The sequence below is a fragment of the Ambystoma mexicanum genome, chromosome 11 (assembly GCF_040938575.1).
Source record: "Ambystoma mexicanum isolate Mex_15411 chromosome 11, UKY_AmexF1_1, whole genome shotgun sequence".
Classification (NCBI taxonomy): Eukaryota; Metazoa; Chordata; class Amphibia; order Caudata; family Ambystomatidae; genus Ambystoma; species Ambystoma mexicanum.
This window is the reverse complement of record NC_090934.1, coordinates 1240536984-1240560043: the sequence shown is the minus strand read 5'-3', so window position 1 is coordinate 1240560043 and position 23060 is coordinate 1240536984. Positions and strand designations below refer to the sequence as shown.

General features: G+C 47.6%; 1 protein-coding gene across 4 annotated transcripts in view; it reads left to right on the top strand.

The window, feature by feature from the left end:
* Positions 1-23060, top strand: part of ARIH1 (ariadne RBR E3 ubiquitin protein ligase 1) — a 1069856-nt gene that overhangs the window by 757377 nt on the left and 289419 nt on the right. For all 4 annotated transcript variants that reach the window (XM_069624621.1, XM_069624619.1, XM_069624620.1 and 1 more), the window contains exon 11: positions 4705-4762. In XM_069624621.1, the coding sequence (XP_069480722.1) occupies positions 4705-4762 (58 nt within the window). The remainder of the gene's footprint in view (positions 1-4704; positions 4763-23060) is intronic.

Genomic DNA, 23060 nt, shown 5'->3' with positions numbered 1-23060 from the left:
TTCGTCTAAAACCAATCTTTAAACTGATTAGTTAAACTTGTATTATATGGTAGTTCTATTTTCTTGGCGTAACAGAGTGTCCGCTCAGAACGGTTTGCATAGATTGAAAATAAATGTTCCAATGTCCAGTTTTAAAATAGTGAATCTTATCATTTTTGCGGGTATTCAACACCTTCTGTCCTTCAAGCCATAGCGAACCCTTCCTTTCGTCCAAGGTCGAATAACAATTGAAGCTTCTTTAGAGCGTGTATGCCTGGTACGTTTTTGTTTTTGTGAAGAAAAGCCATAAATCTAAAACGTACTGTACAAGCGCGTCTGTGTGAACTCCCCACAAGCAACATCAAACAAAGTGACCTTCACTCCATGGGAGCGATGAGCCTGGCAGACCAACATGGCATTCGAAATATAATTGAAAAATAAACAAATTGTTTGCTTGTATCTGCTTTGATTCACATGCACCCACCCTTCCTCCCCTCGTGGAGTAGAAGGAACATAGATATCTTACACCCTTGTCTGTACTCACTCATGATGGTCATAAGACTCCTTCACAGCAGAAAAAACAGAGGGACCTCGACACATGAGGGATTTCAGGTACACTACATGTCACGTTCGGGATAGTGTTACAGGCACGCCTATGTTAACGTCCCCTTTCAATCCTTGAAAGAAAGATGCAATGCTCCGCGATTACCACTAGATGTCGGACTATATTCAAAGCATGTGAATCTTAGCTGATACAATCAGAAATGCCATTATGGTAAGTAATGCATGTCATATTCATCTAATTTTTAGTATTGAGTGAGGTTACCTGTTAGTCATTTTTCACTTTATTTGGCCTTAAGTAAGGAGGTATTTGTATACCCTTTTGTCGAAGTGTGGTACTTGATTATTTCATTGTGTGCGATCATTGTGGACCCCTTACGAGCTCACCACATCTTGAGACTTGGCCTAGACCACTCGCCTTGCTACCTTGCACTGGTTTGGCTACAACTACCAGAGTTGTCCCTGTCACAATACTAGGTTGGCCTTTCATACATCTGTTCACCAGACCAGATTATAGAAATTCTGTCCTAGGAGTTTGGTGCACTAGTAGTAAGATCCTTTTAGGACAGTTTTTCTGAAGTCCAACTAAGGGCTTAGTAAAACCATTCAACTGAGGCAGTACAAGACTCCACTCTTAGTATAAGGCTGTACCACCTGAGTTTGTGGTGGTGTAGACAGAGCAGCCAGGCTTATCTTAGGAGGGAGAGAAGGCTGTACAATCAGTACAAATGAAATTGTAATACAAATGATACAAAGAAACACGGAAACACTGTGTATTGTATTTAAATCCTTTATTTTTACAAGTAGGCCCAGATAAATATAGGGGTAAGTAGGTACTATCACACCTTATATGTAATCACAATTATAAAAACACACTATGCTTGGAAGGTGCACAGACCACAGCATAAACCTTATTTGGAACACCTAAAAGTAGTTGTAGGGCAGTCACACATTCAGCATAGGTCACACCTATTCTTGAGGAGTAAAAACCAATGGTTACTTTCACAATTACATTCAGTAATGCCATGGCAGTAAACCCTACAAGTTGTATAGTGAGACTCAGTCACAAATCACCTAATCGGTGAACTGGACAGTATATGTTTTGAGAATAATGGAACACTTATTCCAGGTAGAGTAAAAACCGATTACTACTTTTGTGATCGGTTTTACTCACCTAGTGTAACTTAAGGGTGTAATATTCAATTACAGGGGCGTTTGAGATCAGTGAAACACAGATTGAGATCAGCAGTAACTCTTGTAACCTATTTTTGGGATGGCACACAGCTGACTCAAGGTAAGTAAAACCCATATACTTTTCTAACCTCTCAATGAAATCCTGGTTAGATCTTTCCCAGTTATAAAAGTACCTTATGTATGACTTATGAGGGACAGTTGGAACCAAAGACTGAGTCTGTCTACAACAGCACAGGGAAAGCAAAACCCAATGTTACACTTTACTGAATGACTGTTATTCTAGGTAGGCAACAACCAAATACAAACTTATTCTGGACAGGCTAACAGTCTGGGAAAGCAAGACCCAGTTGGGTGACACTCGTACAATTATCCTAACTGGAATAATCTAGTGAAACCAACACATTACTTTTGGGAAGAGGCACAGCCTAATCACAGGTGAGTACTATACCTTCACATCTACTTTCTATTAGAATGGCAGAACCCTTTCTAAGGAAAGATGGATGTTAACTATAGTTCTAAGAATAGTGCATCACACATCCAGGGGAAGTATGAACTTTAGTAACTGTTCACTTTTAGAGTCACAATTACCAACCAACTCTTATACAAGTAACTTTTAAACACTCATTTTCTTTTCTAGGCAAAAGGTCCAATCCCTTAAGTATTTCCCTTATTCTTGGAGCATGGCTGTTCTCAGTGGCAGGCGGGGGGGGGGGGGCGGGATTACCAGGATCTTGTGACCAACAGGCAGTGTCGGGATAGGTTCTTAAGCAGCGAAAGTCAGAGTTCCTTAGGAAGACTGGGCAAACAGGTGAGTACTTTACTTCTGAGTTAGAAGGGGGTTCAGGGGTTTCACAGAAGACACCCTTGCGGGATTCTAGCAGTGGGACTGGGTGCACTGGGTGAGAGGATTTCTATGTAGCTGTGGGGTGTTTACTGTGAAGGGGAGGCCTAAGAGACTCAAGGTAAGTGCATACCCAAGCCAACACAGTACCTCAGCATTAAAGATTTTGCAGCAGGATGACTTCAGGATCTGCAGCCAAAACCCTGGTCGGTGGATTCCTTGTCGTGGTGACTGAAAACAGGACCTTGGAAGGGACTTTGCAGCAGCGATCAAGGAAAAAGGCTCTAGGCAAGGTGTTCCTCATGGCTGAATGCGGTTCTGCGGATTTGGCGCCTTTCAAGGAGCACAGAAGACAGAAAATGGCGGTTGAATTTCGTTACAAAGGTCCAGCACTCTGTTGCTGGTGAGGGGACTTTTCTGGCTCGATTCTTGTCTCTGGAGATCCACCAGGATGCCCACAAAGTTTAAGCAAGATGTGGAATTTGGAAGACCTTGCACCGCACAGTGGCTTGAGGTCCCAGGGTATTGGGGTATTGCAGCCCCGCAAGGTCGCAGCAATGAGTGGAATGGCTCACAATGCAGGTGGTCTTGAGTCTAGTGGGGCTCACCAGACTCTTAGTCAGGGTCGTCGTTTTCAGAGTCCCCAAGTCTTTGGGAAGCAAGGGCTGCGGCAGGCTCAGTTTATACAGCAGGCTCTTCGGTTGCTGGAAATAGTCTCAGCTTTTTTTCCTTAATCCTCTTCGGTTTCAGTTGCAGTGGTCTATTTGTCTTCAGCTTCCGGTTAAATACTGCGAACCTGGAACTACAGCACAACTTCTGCATTCTTTCTGTGCATTTTACAAGGGGCGGTCTGGCTGTCCAATCAGGACAGCCAGCCCCCACTGGTATTTGTCCCCATTCAGGCAAGGAGGAAGACAAAGGGCTGTGGAGTTTTGGACTCTTCCCTCCCTTCCTACCCTCAGACTGGAGCCTGGGCGGGGGAGTCCATGGGACTCCAATCAAAGATAAAATCACACAAGAATTTCCCGCCATGGATGTCGGGGGAAGGAACAAGAAAGGACAAGCAATACTAAAATTGCGAGAAAAGACGCCCAGGGTTGTTTTGGTAAAACATAGCCCGCAGTAAAGATGCACCAAATTAATACAAGGTATCCCTGCCACCAGCCATTAAAGGTAACCTTATCCCTGTGAACAGAATTGTTACTTTTAGTGTGAAAGGGGATACATTGTATATCCCCAGCACTCCACATAAGGTGGGGTGTGCTGGTTTCACCTAACAAAATGTAACAGGGATCCAAAGATCCTTTCTACCCTTTGGAACTGTAGTTTAGCCATAGAAAGTTTAAAAAGGGGAGCCCCTAGGGCAACCCAGCAACAACAGGCACTTATCGGTTGTTAAAGAGGTTAACTTTAAAAAGACACGATGGAGAGTCTAAATGAAATTCACACCCATAAAAGAGTAAAAGATTCTGTGAGTGTGGAAAACGGTTCCCACTCAGAGGTATTAGGAAAAAATCATACTATTAAAGCAAAATGTTCTGGGGTTGACCCAGGTCAGGAAGATTTACCATTTCTATGAAAATCTTACATAACCGAGCCAAAATGTCAGGGAACCTACATATGATTGCAGGATAAGGTCTTCATCCCAACAGTAAAATGCATTCTAAAAATGTACAAACCGGCAAAGTAACTGTTTTATATACATGTATGTCAAATGCATACAAAAATAGAGATACACTAGGTCAATAGCATGCATAGATGAATTGTTCACGATTTCCTGCTTACAACCTAATAAGTGCACTACATAATCATGCACAATTGTATTAGAACTAAAACCTAGTTTTAGTTTTGCAAAATGTCATTTATTTGATTAAAAATAATCTTTTGGGGTTTTCAGACTGCTTTTAATTTAAATTTGTAATTGTGCGTTCTTCTCTTTGCAGCTAATGCTTATAGGCATGTGATGTGAAAAGACTGGTTTAGGATTATCCGGCAGTAAATTAAGGCAACACAGCATGAGCAAGAAATTCCAAAGTCATTCCGGTTACAAGCTTAGTTATATGAAGTATATGCCTTTTATGGGCTCTTTCACTTTTGCCCCTCAATCTTTCCACTTTTAATTCTTTCAGGTACAACTGCAATCGTTACAATGAAGATGATGCAAAGGCAGCAAGAGATGCACAGGAGGTAAGTCCACTGAGCATAATGAAAGGAGCCTTACGTCTTTGTGGTTGACCTGTAATATTTGGTAATCTAATAAAGGAATATGCTGCCCATCCAGAAATTTTGTGGCATCAATTGGAAGAATGAATATTTCCTTGTTTATGATACAATACACAATGTTTAAACAAAATATTCAAATGATTGTGAAAGTTAATTCCTATGATTTTTGATGGCACTTTTTATACAAAAGTCTATATACTGTTTTTTCTTTTCATGTCAGTCTGAAGGTAGTTTTAGCTCTTAGCTCCCCAAGTCAATTTGGTTAGTAAGACCAGGCTGAATGGCAGCAACATTTTTCTCACTGTTGCATGTGACTGTTAGGCAAGATTCTATGCAGTGCCCTGTGGGAAACTGCACCAGCCCTGTCCTCTTGGGAATAGTTAACCCAACCTTTGGTATAAGCATGCACTACACAAGATGGTAGAGCGACTGAGCAGCCAGGCTTATTTCAAGAGGGGGTCAATGTGAGCTGTATGGTTGTATCAATGTTTCACAGTGACAGTTATTCAAGTAAACACTCTCATGGTTTCTTGATTAAACAATTATTTATTAAACAGTTGTATAAGCCTTCTTTAGAAGGGAGCAAATATATGTAACACAAAATTATACTTTAAGATACACTATTTCTTTAAGTCGGGAGATGCCCATTTGGGATGGCACACAGACAATTCCTACACCTTGAGGTGACTTTATTTTTATTTATTTATATGCTTATAGCGCTCCGAAAGCCCGCAGGCATCGGGGTGCGTCAACACAAAACACTCTAAACAAACTACACATGGTTACTGCAGGTACTAACAGAGTATTTTGTTAGGCTGGGGTAAGCTCATTTGAACAAAGGAGTTTTCAGGGGTTTCCTAAAAGTCAAATATTTTCCAGTCGAAGGCTAAGTGGCAGCTTATTCCAGTGTTGTAGTGCCTGCAATGGAAAAGCTTTACCCGAGCGGGTTGCTTGACTGAAACAGGGCACATTAGCCTACCCTGTTTTTCTGATCTCAAAGACCGCGTCGGGATGTATCTTGAGAAATGTTTAAGATAGGTTGGAGCCGAGCCATACAAACACCTATGGATTTTGGTCATGGATTTGAATAGTATCCTGTCTTCTATCCTCAACCAATGCAGAGATTTCCTTCCTTCCGTTACAGGCTCTGTTCTTAATCCCTTGAATGATGCGTACAGCATTATTCTCCATAACCTGGCATCTCTCTATCTCCTCCTTAGTCGCCCCTAGCAGCAACGTGTTGCCGTAGTCCAGGCGAGATAGAATAATGGCCCTGGCAATGGTAGCAGTGTTTTCCTCATTTAAAAACGGACAAATGGCTCACCATAGGCGTAGGTAATTGGCATTATTCTTATGAAGAAACTTAAACTGTACCTCAGACCCCACAGATGCCTCCACCATCATCCCTAGTGTTTTGACCTGTCTCATTACTGGGATGCTGGTATCCTTGATGACAAAGGCTTTATGTTCCGCGCCTAACTTTGCTGTAGCCTGACGTGTGCCAAATATCAACTGTTTTTGTATTGTTGAGGCACATCCAGTTGTGCTTCATCCATTCATCTATGATTTTATATACTGCTGCTATTTTGGCACCATCTATGAGATAATCACCCTCCAACTTGACCACTAGTTGTGTGTTGTCGGCGTAGTTCATGAAAAACATACCAACGCTTTCCAAGAGGTCGCAAAGACCGCTCATATATAGATTAAATAATAGTGGAGACAAGCTAGCTCCCTGTGGGACTCCAAAGTGGATGTGAGCAGCCTTGGAGAATTTTTCCCCCCAATTAAATTTTGCTTTACAGTCCGCCAAGAATGATGGCAACCATGCCAATGTGGTCGGTGAGCATCCCGTCCTTTTGTCCAATGCCTTTTCACAATAGGTGATCAACCAAATCAAAAGCAGTACTTGGATCTAGGAGCATCAGGATCCCCGCCTTGCCCCATCTAGAATATCGAGCATAAGTGTCTGCAAATCTAGCCTAGCAGTCTCTGTGCTGTGTACCGCACAGAAACCCGATTGCTGCTCATGAAGAATACCTTGGGCTTCTATATGGTTTTGAAATAGATTAGTAGCTATCTTGTCTAGGATTTTTAGAATAATCCTAGGGGACCAGGCCAGTCTTTTTGACCAAGGGCGTAATAGTAACCTTCATACTCTTGGGTACTATGCCCTCTTGAAATGAAGCATTTACAATTCCTGAGTACTGGGAGAACAATTCCTTGTTATCCAGGATTACTTTGGCAGGCAGTATGTTTTCTGAACATGACATAGATTTCATGTTTGTCATTACTGTGGCCAACTCCTCTTCTGAGACCGGATGAAAGTTAACACTTGCCATATCACGCTGTCTAGATTTGACAGCTGATGGTGATATAGCAGCGGTTGGGGCTTCTCTGGATGCAATAATAGTATCTCTCACCTTCTGTATCTTAGCAGAGAAGGCCCTTTGCACCACTTCGCAGTCATCCTCAGTAGGAACAAAGGGGGGAGTGAGTCCCTTGTGTTTTTCTATATTTTTAAGAATGTCAAAAAGTTTACTTGGGGCATTCGGCTGCTGCTTTCTCTTTATTATAGTAGTTGGTCTTGGCTTTTCTAATGCAATTTCTGATTTCAGATGTATGCATTTCCAGCGATCTTTATTGGCTGGCGTGGGATTATGTCGCCACTTCCTTTCCAAGCCTAGTTTTTCAAGCGTTCATTTATTAAGCTCGCCGTGAAACCATTTGTGATGGTTGTCAATCTTCCTGACTAATTAAGATTTCAGTGGTGCAAACTGTTGCACCAATTCTCGAATATGTATTGTGTATTGCTGGAGCATACTTTCACAAGAATCGTTGTCCTGGAAATACTATAGATTTTTTTTTAACAAGGTTTCAGTTGATCGGGCCTTAGGTTTTTGTAGTTGCGGTTTTGCGCCTTTACATGAGGGTTGTTAATGTTTTAAAGGGTTGTTCAGAAGAACCTCGAAAGTAACCACAAAATGGTTTGACCAAATGCAGGGCTGGGTAATCCCTTTCTGGGTGTTCAAATTCTGCGTTATGACCCAGTCTAACTGGTTACCATTCATTGTCGTTAGTGTAAAATCTAAGTTCTTCATTGTTTTTTCCAGTAGGATTGCTTCCTTATCCAGCGGGTTCTCTCTTCACCTATTAAAATCTCCCACCAATAATGTGGCAGAATTAGTGGATTTTAATTTTTTTAACTGGACGGTTAGTTTGTTACAGAAATCCGACATAAGAGTGGGTGGTCTATAAATTACAATAATAGTGATGCAGTCATTTAGAGTATGCATGAATTTAAGATGGAGAGTTTCACATCCGCTGCAGGCTAGGTTGGCCTTTAACAGCTTAATAGAATCCCTGACTATAACTGCAACTCCTCCTACCCCGCATTCTCTGTTCTTATTGTATAACAATAACCCCCTGGGGCTGCTATATCACATACCGGCCCCGCCGGATCCCTTAGCCATGTCTCAATGAGACCCAGGATATCCAGCTTTTTTTCTCCAGGATCATGTTGTGCATACTGAGAGCGTGCTTGCTTAGGGAACGGGTGTTCAAGAGGCAAAGTTTCACTATTTTCTGGGCCTTCGGCTTGGGTGCAACGTTTGTAGGTTTGCGCACATCTACTACTAGCTCTGGTGCCAGTAGGGGGTGGGCCATCCTCTTTCCCTGCTCATTGTGGTCCTTATTAAAGTACTTAATGACTAGGGCACTGGACATTGAAATATCACTGGTACATTTAGAGCAATGCTGAGGTTCGTGTTAAAAAGAGAAACATGAGGGGATAAAACAATGGTTAACAGATATTCTTAAGCAGGTAAATACTTTTGAACACTCCAATGCAAGGTAAATTAACCCTTTTCTAGCTACACAAGTTATCTGGTGTGACTTTTGTTGAGGGATATTTAAAGCACAAAGTCCAAGGTGCAAAGAGTTTTTTAGGGAGCCAGGACAGCCAATGTTATTTGAGCAAACGTCTAGGTGAGCTGAAGCACTTCTTGCAGGTAGGTAAAAAGTCTTGCACAATGTTTTAGAACTCTCTGTAGAAAATGAAATAACTGTAGAGCCGCACGTTGGGAGGCTTATTGAGGGGGGGGGGGGGAAGCAACTCTGCAAAAACAACCAAGACAGCTCTCATCTGAGAGCTAGCAAGGTTACACAAAAAGAGGTAAGTAGCCCTTGGTTTTACAGTACCTTAGGTCTGAAGAAATTGGTTCCAGCTGGCTTCTGGTCCAGTTGTAGCATGGCAAATCCTGTTGTTCCTGGGCCTCAGTTGTGGGGAGGACGACGTCTGGGGACTCCTCCACTACGGTTCGAAGCTCGGCAGCAGCAATGGTCAAACTTCAGCTTGGCGGCACTTCGTGGTTTCAGCTCCTCGCAAATGGCACCACCACGGTTCTCCGATACCTTATGGACTTTCCTCGCATTTGAGGTCCAGCATTCTGTTGAGGTCGCTCAGGCTTTTGGTCAGTCCTGCTTCATGGGAGTCTGGAGGATCTTCCTGGAGCTCTGGTCCGACTTAAAAATTATGTTCTTGATCCTGGTGTTCCTCTACTTGGCAATCGCTTCCTGCAGCAGCAATGGAGGTACAGCCAGCTCTAAGAGTATGTCCAGACAGGTTTACTTCGGGGTCGATTGGTCCCACCAACCCAAGGGAAGAATTTGTCCTTTGCACGGCTTCTCTAGTCGAGGCGTATTCGGAGCTTCAGCACTGCAGCCGGGCTTCACCAGGCAAACCAACAGTCCAAGAGTTGCAGCAAGCGTCTATTCCACGTTCTTCATATACCTTCATCCAGTGGTCGACTCTGCCTTCCAAGCAAGACCTCGCCTTTTTATGCAGTTTTTTCCCTTTCATTCGCAGCCTAGCTGTCAATCACACAGCTCCTCCAAGGACAGCCAGCCGGCCAATCACCTTTGTGTGCATTCCTGTAACCAAGGGGATTAAGCACAGGGAGGTTCAGGCACCTCCCTTGCTTCCTGCCCTGCCAGACACGCTGGAGCCAGAGGCAGGCATCAGCAGTGAAACCCGCCAAAGACCAAACTAACAAAGGGACCAAACCTGGTTTGGTGTGCAGAATAAATCTCAAGAAGGACCTTTCCAACAAGAAATGGCGAAAAAAGACTGGGGCCATTTTGGCTGCAATTGCAGCCCGCGGTAGAAGCACATAATAGGAAAAAGTGAACCACTCCCACCACCCTTTAATTGTAGAAAGGGTAACGTAAAAATGTTACATGAGAAACTAGACCAAGGGGATACTAGGTATCCCTCCAGCACCCCATTGTAAGATAGTATGTGGTGGGGTCTAGAAAGTTACAAATGTAAGTAAAGTAATTTTCACATCACTTCTCTTGGAAACAGTAGTTTGTTATTTAAACCTTTGGGAAATCTCAAAGACTTTCCTTTGTCACTGCACTGAACGTGCTGTGTGACGCAATGTAAAAAGATGATGCCTATGGGGTTTGTCAGACTCCATAACCACTAGAAACGGTGTTCAGATTAAAGAAAAATACATGAGGGAGAGGGAAACCTCTCGCTCGCTCCAGGCTAGAAATTAAAAGTCTTAAAGTCCAGCAAAAAAAGCTGTGGGTCTCTAAAGTAGAAGGGAATTGGAACATTTCTGAGAATTCTCCCTAACAATGACACTCCCTGATATTAATCCGCCATAGTGCTTAGTAAAGCGTGCAGATTCTGAAAGATAAAAATGCCCTCATTGCAGAAACAGTGATTTTTGAGACCATAAGATGTTTTTTTTTTTTCCTGGAAATGTTGCATGAAAGCAGTCTGCTCATTTGTCCTGCTCACCATCCTTGACACTTGGTTGCAATGGCCGGTCATATACCGTCCTGGATAGTGCATATAAAATGATTGCTGTTTTGTAATGGGACTCTTCATACAGTGCACATTTGTATGCTGGCTCTTCCCCAATAAAAGTAACCTCTAAAACCAGGACACCTTATTCTTCAACCTTTAGGCTGGTCAGAAAGTAGTTTCTCTACTGTTGCCACCATTTTTTGTCCTTGATATTTCTACTAGCCTTCAGTCACTCCCAAGTGCAGTATTTTAATTTTGTTTACAATTTGATATTTGAAAACATATTTGACTGTCTGGTGAACTGGGTTACCTCCTTTGACGATCTTTGAAATTCATTGGCTGTGGTAGATGTTAAGATGGACTTCTAGACTCTGGCCTGGTGGACAGATTTTAGGGGCCTACCCTTGTTATAGATAACAGGGGAACTCTGAGAGGTTAGCCAAACCCCAATCAAGGTAGCAGTGGAGAGCAGTCAAGGCTATTCTCATGTGTGAGAGTGGGGGTCAGGATCCACAATGAGTGCAGAGTGAAACGCGCACCAATTTAGATGGGCAAGTACAAAAATATTATTTATTCTAGGCCCAAACACACACTATAAAACAAACGGGTGATATCACACACCTAGATTACAACCATATATGCAGTCAGCATAGGTGTTGGGGAATTCTCATTTCAAATGTATTGTGTCCTCCAACGTATTCCTCATCTTTGACCGGTAATGTCCACAGCTGTGCTGCAGACATTAATTGTCATAGATGAGGAATATGTTGGAGGAACATCCAGTCGAAAGAACGTGTTCTTCTGTGCTAATTTCCTTCACCCTTGGAGACCCCAGCTCTTTTGCTGGACTTGAGGACTTAGTTTAACCCTGGAGTGAGTGAGCCCTTTATCCTCTCACTCATGTGTTTTGACCTGATTTGGATTGTGTATCCTTTGTTAGACATCTAACATTTGTATGGTGACACACAGCACGTTTAGAACAGTCAGAGAGAAATCCCTTAGATTTCTCATAAAGTTTAAATGCCTTTTTTTTTTTTTGGGTGAACTACTGTTCACAAGCATAGTAAAGTGAAATTAACTTTACTTACCTTTTGCTCTTTGTAGGTCCAGCACACACCATATTATGTGGAGTGCTGGGGGGTAATTTAGTAGCCTCTTTTCCTACCTCCTCATGTAACATTTTTTATGTTAGCCTCGCTACTTTAAATGGTTGGTGGCAGTGGTTTAATTTCCCTACCATTGTGCTTTCCTACCGCAGGCTGTATCCACAGCTGCAGTATAGTACCCATGGGTGACCATTTTGTCAAACAAAATGGCCCTGGTCTTCTTTTTTCGCCATTTTCTGTTTCTGCGGCCGGTCTTGGGTGTTACTCTGTGCGCCAAGCCAGGTTTGAGCCCTTTGTTCATTTTGCCTTTGGCGGGATACAGTACTGAAACCCGCCTCTGGCTCCAGTGTGTCTGAAAGGGCAGGAAGTGAGGGAGGTTCCTAATACTCCCCTGTCCTTTTGTATTTAGGAATGCTTGAATGCACCCAGTCCTGATTGTCTGGCTGTCCTCTCAGGACAGCCACCCTGCTTTTTGACAGCTATGCTGTGCATGAGTCGAAGAAACATGCTTAAAAGTCAGGGTTTTGGGACTGAAGAGTCAAACACTGGGATGAACAACCTGACAAACCATGAACGAAGCTTGCTGCATCCTCCTGGATCTTTGAATTGCTTGGTGAAGCCCTGCTGCTGTGCTGAAACATCTTTTTTCGAATCGACAAGAGAAGCTCCCAAAGGGACAACTTCTTCCCTTGGGTTAGTGGGACCAACTAACCCTGAGACGAATTCCACTGGACCACCTTCCCCCAACTGGCTGTACTACTTTGCTGCTGCAGGAGCCGAGTGCCATGGGTCGAGAAATTCGTACTCTAGTGCAACGTCTGATCCTGCCACAAGCTCCATGAGTCTCCACAGGACCCTCCAGAAGCAGGACAACCAGAGCTAGAGTCCCCTCACCATAGTGCCCTCACCATAGTGCCGGACTCAAGGAGTGAAGGAAGCCCAACCGGTATCCAACATCCGCACTGGTGCTGTTTAACGAGCGCTGAAACCGCGAGGTTCTGCTGATCTGAAAAGAACCCGTAGCTGCCGCAGAACTCAGATTTGCTGCTGCAGGAGTTCCAGGATGTCCTCTTTTGTCCACGACTGAAGCCCAGAACCCCAGGATCTGCATCACTGTAACTAGACAGAATCCAGCTGGACCCTTCTTCTAACCAAAGAAAGTCTTCGAGATGTTCTGACTTGGGGTACTTACCTCAGTGTCTTTAGCTTTGCTCTTCTCTGTTGAAACTTGCAGTAGCTACCTTGCTAGTTGATTTCAGCTCTACCCTTCACAAGTGTAACAATGTGTGACCCTACAGTGATTTTTTTTTCAACAAACTCTAACTTTGTGCAAGACTTTATCTAAGAAGTGCCTCAGTTCCATACTATGCTCCAATTGACTTTGGCTGTCCTGGCTCCCTGCAGACTCTTCTAGTCCATTTGACTTTGATAATTACTGTCCCTCATAGGTGATAACTTGTATTTTTAACTATTATTACTGGGAACGTTTTTTATCTGGACTTCATTGGAAGATTTTAGTGCTCACATGCTCTGATAACCTGTTTAACCTTTTTCCATTATTTAACCTTTAATTTCTACCAATTCCAGAATTTACATAATGCAAAAGTGATAAATGTCATTACTGTCCTAGTTAGTGAAGTCACCTCAGGGTGTAGGCAATGTATAGAGTATCTACTTGCTTTGGCTCGATTCTGACAAAGTTTTTTGGAGTGTAGTTTTATTGTTGCACATTGCCCTTTTTAAAAAATGCTTGTTTGAAACTGACTGTTAAATAATTATTTTACTAGAACACCTTGAGTTTAGGTGTTATTTGGTCACTTTGTATTGGTGAATTTCGATGCTACAGCTCACATTTACCACTCTTGAGAAGTCTGGCTGCTCAGTCACACTACCAACTTGTGTGGTACAGACCTATACAATAGATGGGTTACCGAATACTGGCATGGTCTCCCCCAGGGTTACATCAATTATTGCCTAACAAAGGTGGCAGGCGGTGGGATAGACGTAGAGTCGTTACATAGACTAGTTGCTGTACTTGGGCCCAACTAAACCAGTCACAAGGCTAAGCTTCATCAAAAAGTAAAGCAATTGTAATGAGCCAAATATGGATAACTACAAGGAAGAAGCCCAGATTGTTCTGACAGTAGATTAACTGAAAGATTTGTGCAAAACCAGGAGTCTGACACTGAAAGGAAAGAAATGTGAATTAATTCCAAGGTTGATGAATCACCAGTTTGGTTAGTAGGCATGTAACACCTGCTATCCCAAGTGATGTGGAAAATGAGGATGACGGTTACGAGTCCAACTCCAATCTGCACGAGGAGTCGGAGGAGATAGAGGAATCTCAGGAACAGAACCCCTGTCTGCCACAGCCTGCCCTTACGCCTCAGCCTATTTCCATTGGGACCCCACAAGGTCTACAGTTAGCCCAGAATGTGTTTCTCCTGAAAGAATGAGATTAGAGTTGGAGTTCAAGAAATTACATGCCGAAGCTGAAGCCAAAGAACAAGAGGTGAAACTCGGGGAGAGGGAGGTGCAATATTAAATGGATATGAAAAGACTCTTGATTCTACTTCCCTTTCATGCCCCTCTAGGTCTGCTAGTCCCAAAAGGCCTCGCCTGCCCAAAGAAGCAGTGTGTGTATGAATCTAAACTTGATGTGTTGGATTGGCTGGGTACACTTGAATGCACCTATGGTCTTCAAGGAATCGGTGGAAATGATTTAATCCCTTGGCTCATGTCTAGGCTCACCCTGAATGGCTGTGATGCTGTAATGGAGTTGGGTGACATTGAGAGTAAGGATTTTGAATTGATATATGCCGGGAATCTCTGAGTTAATATTGTTCTGGAACTCACCAATTCCTTCGATCCAGTGAAGCAACTGGTTATCTACGCGCCCCTGCACTCAATGCAGGATGGAGAGGTCATTTTTTCAAACCATCAGGTGAGACTATAAGAGGGGACATCAAAGGTGATCAGTGGGGAGAACAGCGGGGGTGGGGGAATTTACGCTCAACTCCACGGGTGATTAATTCCCTTTCTCCATTTGCAGAAGAATATTCCTACGGGCCAAGCAAACGAAGTTAGGTGGGCCAGTCCAGTCTGTCATCTCGGCCCTACGCGTCACATTGGTGGAGACCGCAGCTGTCCAGTTCAGATCGACGCTTCTGTGGGAGCCTGGTGAGCGTAACACTGAGGCTGAGTGGGAAGACCAACCAAACTCAGTCCGTTACTGGTGACCGAGTGGGAAGAAAACCTTCCCTGCATTGGAGATATGGATCCTAAAACCGTTCTGGGCTGCAGACTTTACTTGCAGAAGGTGGACCCTATAGGGCAAACTTCAGCAGAGGTCAAAGTGTCCCTCTCTAGAAGGTATTCGCCAACAGACAGCTTCCCAGCTGGAAGGGCAAGAACCAGAGAAGCATAGGCTTTACTGTGAGGATGGCCTCCTCTACAGTGAATCTACTGAGTCTACCCCAGGAGACTACAGGATACTTGGAGAGCCCCAGGAGGTGAAACAGAAGTTCTTAGTTAGCCCATGAGATTCCTTTGGCTGGCCACTTGAGTTTCAAGAGGACCAAAGAGAGGTTCTCTGTATTCCTACTGGCCCAAGATGGGGGCTGATGTAGAAAAGTTCTGTAAGAGCTGCCACACTTGTCAGATTTCTGGCAAAAGTGGAGCCAAGAATGTGGCACCTTTTTAGTACCCCTCCCTCTGATGGGAGTCCCTTTCAAAAGGGTGGGTAGCAATAACTATGAGAACAGTTACTGTTCAGGCAGTGGCTATGGCCCTCCTTGGTATCCTTACCATGGTAGGTTTTCCTAATGAGGTCATCTGACAAGGGGGTGGGGTGGGGGGTCACATTTTATATGCCACTACATGCAGACCATGTGGAAAAACTGTGGAATGACCTAAAAGTTCTCAAAAGCCTACAATCCTCGAACCAATGGGTTGGTGGAGAGGTTTAATATAACTATGAAGAGCATTATAGTTGCTTTAGAAGAACTCCTTAAAATAAATGGGGACCTTCTGCTGCCATTCCTTCTCTTTGCGTATAGAGAAGTCCCTCAAGCAGGGGTTGAGTACAGCCCAGTTGAACTTCTCTATGGTCATCCGGTCAGAATCCTATTGGCCCTGATCAAGGAGGGATTGGGGAGTGCTCCTTCCCTGCAGCCATGAGTCATTGACTATACGCTAGGTCTCCGGAGGAGAATGGCACTCATGATGACAGAAGCTTCAGATAACCTGAAAGAAGGTCAGGCTCTGGTCAAACATTGACAGGCCAACATGGAGTTTACTCCAGACCAGCTTGTATTGGTTATGGTACCTTCAAGGCAGAGGGCCCTACAGGACAAATGGATTGGACCCTTCAAGGTTGTGGGCAAACTTGGAGAGGTAAATTATTTATTGGACTTGGGCAATCCCAAGGAGGTCCGAGTGTCTAGCACACTAACCATCTGAAGGCTTATGTTTCCAGACCAGAACTTGGAGCTTTTCTTCTAGCCTCTGATCAAGAGGAGAGTGAGCCTCTCCTCATGGCACAACCCTCAGATATGAACATGTAAGGAGTAAACTCTCTTCAGATTTGACTCTGCAACAACAGCAGCAGTGCAAGGCTCCGTTAAATCAGTTTGCTTCCCTTTTTTCACTGACACCAGGCTTTACCCCTTGGGCCCAGCATGATATTCTCACTGGTGACGCTCTCCCTGTCAAAAGCAGGGCGTTACAGGATGTCAGACCATGTAAGATCCCAGATAAAAGAAGAGGTCAAGAAGATTCTTCATCTTGGTTATTGAGCCATCTACAAGTCCCTGGGCTATTCCAGTTGTACTAGTGCCAAAACCAGGAACCAAGGGATTGCGATTCTGTGTGGACTATAGAGCTCTTAATGTAGTCACCACAACTGATGCCCATCATTTACCCAGAACAGATGAACTAGTGGACAAACTTGGTTCAACCACGTTCCTCAGTACATTTGACCTGACCTCAGGCTATTGGCAAATATCTGACAGGCCATGCCAAGGAGAAAGCTGCATTTCCTACCACAGGAAGCCTCTATCAGTTTAAAGTTATTCCCTTTGTACTCAAAATGCACCTACTACCTTCCAGAGGATGGTGAATCAAGTTCTGAATGGGTTGGAGGACTTCTGCATGGCATACCTTGATGACCTTAGTGTTCAGCCCTACCTGGGAAGAGCATCTTCACCACCTAGGATATGTTTTGCAGGCTCTTGAACAGGCCCATCTGACCATCAAGGCTTATAAATGTCAAATTGGCCAGAGTAAAATGGTCTACCTTGGACATGAGGTAGGAGGTGAAAGAAGGCCATTGCCTAGCAAAGTACAAGCTGTACAAGACTGGCCCACCCCTACTTCGCGGACCCAAGCCAAGTGAGAGCCTTTCTAGGTCTCACTGCGTACTATAGGAACTTTGTAGAGAACTATGCGACCATAGCTTCTCCCTTGAATGTGGTGATCTCACCCAAATTCCCCAAGAAGGTTGGGTGGAATGAGGAGTGCACTAAGGCTTTTGAAGGACTATAGAAAGCAGTTTGTCAAGCTTCAGTCTGGAGAGCTCCTGACAACAACCAATCCTTCATTGTACAGGCAGATGCTTCGAACACAGGGATAGGTGCAGTTTGTGAGTGAACTGGATGCAAAAGACAGGGAACACCCTATCTTTCATCACTAGGCAACTGAATGACCGTGGGACAAGGTGGGCAACTATTGAACGGGAGTGTTTTGCCCTTGTGTGGTCTCTGAAGAAGTTTAGACCATGCTTGTATAGTTCTCCAGCATGGGGTCTGGCATGGATTCACATGCTCATGAATATTCCCCGTCAGGCTAGGAATCCTCGTTAAAGAAAAAATCAGTATCAGTTTAGTTTCTGATCTGTCTTTCGTAGTAGTAGCCAATCACTGATCTCTGCGTCATACTGACCACAGCCAATGACTGCCATCTCCCTAAGCCCCGCCTCTGGCAGCCATCTTCAGATTTTTACCGCACGTTCAAGTGTTGGGAGTCCTCGTGCTTAGCTCTCGAGCTTTTGCTGCATTTTCGCGCTTTTTCAGGTGAATTTTCACATTTTTCGGTTAATCGAGCCTCAAGCTCCACCGTTTCTACTCCCGTTATTGGGTAACCGTTGCGGGATTTTCCTACGCCCCTCAAGGGTGAAGATTTCGTCGAATCAACCTTTTGGAGGATTCCAGAAGATTTGCGGCATACTTCGAGATGGCCCAGGACGCAAGTTCATCAACCGGACCCAAGCTGTTTCGCAGCTGCCCTGAATGCGGGCTGCAGAATGTGTTTGAGGACGAACATTCGCAATGCCTCTATTGTCTTCATGGGGACAAGACTCGTGTAGAGAAGGACTGCCAGTTCTGCAAGAACTTGTCGGAGCGGACCATGAGGGACCATCGATCCCGTCTCGCCAGCTGGTTGGAGAAGGGCTCAATGGGTGAGAAGAAGAAAGGGTCCAAGCGGGCTTCTAAGTCCTGTGCGGGCGCCCCGGCGACGGGGGCCCAACACCAGGCCAAGCGCCGCGAGTCCGCTGGCTCCGGGAGCGCCGAAAGGTCAGGCTCTTCGGTCGCCAGGCAGGGCGCGCCTCCCCCGGCACCGTCAACCACGAGCCAGCGCTCTGGTCCGGGGAAGAGGAAGTCCGAGATCCCGGGTAAGCTTCCGGAGAAGCCCCGTCCGATCTCGGGAGATGGGGAGCGATGCGTCGCCCCTCCCCCTAAGGAGAAGGCCCGGGACGCACCTAAGGTGGTGAAGGCCCCTACCCAGCAGGCAAAAGCCTCTATCGAGGCGATCGCGGCGACTCTGGCCAAGCCGGCAGAGACCCCGCCAGCGGAGACTGCCTCCGGGACTAGTTTCCCTGCCGCCAAGGAGGGAATCCTCTTTTCAGCCCATCGTCATGGCCACCATGATGGAAGAAGCGAGGGGGGGGCACGGTAGCCTCCTCGAGCTCGGAATCAGCCTCGGAGGAGGAACTGACCGAGGCCATGGGGAATCTCGAAGTCCAATTCGAGAAGGTTCGATCCCGTCAGGAAGTTCATCGGGAGATAACCGAGGAAGACGACGATGGCGAGGAAGAGCAGCCTTCCCTTTCTGCGCAGCCGGAACCTAGGCCTCAGGATAGCTCGGCGGCCATTTTGTCTGCGATCCAGTCCTTATGCTCTGAGATAAGGACGAGATTACCACGGCCCAGGCCGGAGGACCCGCAACCTGGCCCGTCAGGAAGTCCTCAGAACAAACGACGGAGGACCCATCCCTGTCGTCCACTCGCCCCCATAAGGCCTACAGTTCCCTCCTCATCCTCCCACGAGTCGGGAGATGACGGTGCGGTGGGCTCGACGACGGGTTCTGAGGGCGGCGACGACGACGGAACGAGTCTCCCGGGCCTCTCCGCCCGACGAGATTGGCTCATTCCACGCCATGATCGCCAGGGCGTCCGAATTGTTCCAGCTCTGCCCGGAGGAGCAGAAAAAGGAAGGTTTCCTCTATCAGCGCCGGGAGGCCAAGAGGAAGACTGTCATTGCGCTGCCTCTAATCGATGACATCTGGGAGGGGGGCCTGTCGGTACTCAAGAACCCCTCCACGGCACCAGCCAAACGGGACCGGTAGGAGAAGTAGTACCGGGTCCCCGAGACCGCTCCCCTGTGCCTCAGGGCCCAGCCAACGCCAGACTCGGTCGTCTCGGCGGCGACGAAGAAGAAAGCGGCGGGTTCAGGAGCCTCAACGTCGAATTCCCCTCCGGACGGCGAGGGAAAGAAGTTGGACGCCATGGGGCGACGGGTCATTTCGTCGGCGGCGACGACAATCAAAGCGGCCAACGCCCTGGCGATCGTGGCCCGTTATGACAGGGAGCTCTGGTTTAGGCTGGCCCCCATATTGGACTTCCTACCGGACGACAAGAGGTCCGAGGCCCTGGAAATACTACAATAAGGCGAGGTGGCGTTAGACCACGCCATAACGGTGGCAACCGATATTGCCGATACCGGGTTCCGCCAGCTGGGCAACGGAGTTTGCCTACGACGACGGGGTTGGCTCCGGGCGACCGACTTCCGTCAGGACGTCCAGACCCGAGTGTTGGACATGCCATGCCGTTCGACGGCAGCAACTTGTTCGGGAAGGCGATGGACGAATCCCTCCAAGCCATAAAGACGGACACGGAGACGGCCTGCGCCTTAGGAGCCCTTCAGCAACGACGGCCCTTTCGGAGCTCCGGAGGCAGACAGGGGGCCTCCAAGGGATCCAGCGGTAGCTCGTCATCCTACCGCCAGGCGGCACGCTCCTCATCTCAGGAGGCCTACAGGGGTCGCGGCAAGCGGGGAGCGCCTCGCCGCCGTCGGCAAGGTGGCCAGGGCGGCAAGGCCACCACCTCCAAGCAGGACTGAACCGGCCGTGGCCTCGGGCCCCCACCGAAGCACCCGGGTGGGAGGCCGGCTGACGAAGTTAGTCAGCGTGTGGAAGTCCATCTCCACCGATCGTTGGGTGCTGGATACCCTGGCAAGAGGACACTCTATCGAATTCCTGAAGAAGTGCCCTCACATTCCACCTGTGGCCAGGATGGATAATCACATCCCGCAACTGCTGTTGGAAGTAGGGGCGATGCTCAGGAAAGGCGCCATCGAGCCCGTCCCGAAGAGGCTCCGGGGTGTACTCAAGGTACTTCCTCGTCAGGAAGAAAACGGGCGGCTGGCACCCCATCCTGGACCTTCGTCGTTTGAACAAATACATCAAGTCACAAAAGTTCAGGATGGTCACCCTCCAGCACGTGCTGGACAGCTGGAGGAAGGCGACTTCCTATCGTCGCTGGACCTGGAGGATGCATACTTCCACGTTCCCATCCTCAGAAGTCACCGAAAGTTCCTCAGGTTCGTCGTCCATGGACGCCACTACCAATTCAGAGCACTGCCATTCGGATTGAAGTCGGCCCCCAGGGTCTTTACCAAGTGCCTAGCACCTGTGGCGGCGTGGCTGCGCCTGCGGGGGATTCACGTCTACCCCTACCTGGACGACTGGCTCATCCACTCAAGGACGAGGGAACTCGCCGTCGAACACACTGCGAGGACCGTCCAGCTACTCACAGACCTGGGATTCGCCATAAATTACCCAAAGTCCCACCTGGTGCCATCGCAGGTGGCCCTGTTTCTGGGAGCGAAGCTCGATACAGAGAGGCGCCTGGCGGCACTGTCGGAAGAATGGACGAAGACCATTATGGGCAAAGTGTAGCGCCTGCTAGCCACGGACGTGGCCAGGGTGAGGTCCATCAAGTCCCTCCTGGGGATGATGTCCTCTTGCATCTACCTGGTGCACCTATGCAGACTACGGATGCGCCCTCTTCAAGAATTTCTCGACGCCCGTTGGATGCAGGTGAGGGGCACCTTCGAAGACGGGGTCCCCCTCAACGAGGTGTTCGGCGGGCGATTCAGTGGTGGGGCGTTCGAGCGCACCTCACGGCGGGCAAGTACTTTCAGACGCCAGCGTACCAGGAGACGGTGACGACGGAAGCTTCCCTGGAAGGTTGGGGCGCCCACACCGGAGATCTCCACGCAAGAGGCCTCTGGCTCCCGGAGGAGAAGCTTCTGCACATCAACATCCTGGAACTCCGAGCCATGTTCTGGGCTCTCAAATCGTTCCTCCCGTCGCTCAAGGGCAAGGTGGTGCGGATCTTCACGGACAACACCACGACAATGTTTTACATACGGAAGCAGGGAGGTACCAGATCCCCAGCCCTATCCAAGGAGGCACAGGATCTGTGGCAGGAGAAAGAAACCCCATCGCCGACTCGCTCAGCAGGGAGCTGCGCGTGTCACGAGTGGGAGCTGCGCCAGGATCAGGTGGATCAACTCTTCCGACGATGGGGCAAACCCCAAATCGACCTGTTCGCAACAGCGACGAACTCGAAGTGCCAGAGGTTTGCCAGCAGGTTTCCCCAGCCGAGAAGCATGGGCGATGCGTTCTCGTTCCCCTCCGACGGCCTATACCTGTATGCATTCCCTCCGTTTCTGCTGCTGCTTCGACTCATCAACCAGCTCAAGAGGTCCCGGTGCAGGATGATCCTCGTCGCACCGGTGTGGCCGAGGCAGATCTGGTTCCCGGACATTCTGGACTTGTCAACGTCCCCATCCATCAAGCTGTCGGCGGATGCGGATCTCCTCTCCAGAGAAGGAGGCGCCATCTTCCACCACGACCCGGCGTTGCTGAACCTGCAGGCTTGGCTCCTGCAGCGCTAGAGTTTGGAGGGTACGATATACTGGCCGACTGTAGAGGGGTTCTTGCAAAGGCCAGGGCGTCCTCAACTCTCAAATGCTACGGTCACAAGTGGAAGAGGTTCTCTATCTGGTGCCGAGCACAGAAGATCAACCCCCTATGGATTACGGCCCCTCAGGTGCTGCCGTACCTGCTATCGCTGGCAAAGGCTGGGCTAGCCCATGCCTCCATTAAGATTCATCTGGCGGCGATCTCCAGATATACCAGAACCACAGGACGGACGTCCCTGTGGTCCCATCGACTGGTGAAAGAGTTTATGAAAGGACTGTTCCGGTCGTTCCCGCCGGTGAAGGCCCCGGCGTGGGAACTTAACGTGGTGCTGACTAGGCTCATGGGGGGGCCCCCATTCGAGCCGATGCACTCCGCACCGATGAAGTTTGTGTCGTGGAAGACTGCATTCCTGGTGGCCATTACCTCCGCACGACGAGTGGGAGAGATCCAGGCCCTATCCTGCAAAGCACCGTACTTGACTTTCCATGCCTCGAGGGTGGTGCTTAGGACGCACCCCTCCTTTATGCCCAAGGTGCCGTCGGACTTCCATCTTAACGAGCCCCTGGTATTACCTGTTTTCTTCCTGTCTCCTTTGTCGCCGGCCGAGAGGACTTTGCACTCGCTGGATGTGGCTAGAGAGCTGAAGTTCTACGTGGACCGCACAAAGAGTTTTCGGAGGACATCACAGCTGTTTGTGAACTTTGGACCTGTGAATCAAGGGAAGGCTCTCTCGAAGTCTTCTATTTCCAGATGGCTTTCCGGCTGCATCATGCACTGCCACCGGTCGGCTAACCGACCGCTGCCAGGCCGTCCGAGAGCCCATTCGACCAGAGCGATCGCTGCTACTACGGCGTTCCTATCTGGTGTGCCCCTGCTGGACATCTGCAGGGCTGCTACGTGGAGGTCGACGCACACCTTCACGAGATTCTACTGCGTCGATCGGGATTCCAGGGAGGAGTCCAGGGTCGGCCAAGCAGTGCTGCGCAACCTGTTCGCTTAAGGTGAGCCTGGTGAGGAGGTAAGAGACGCTTAATGTTGAGTTGCTGTATTGCTTAATGTTGAGCCTGTTGCC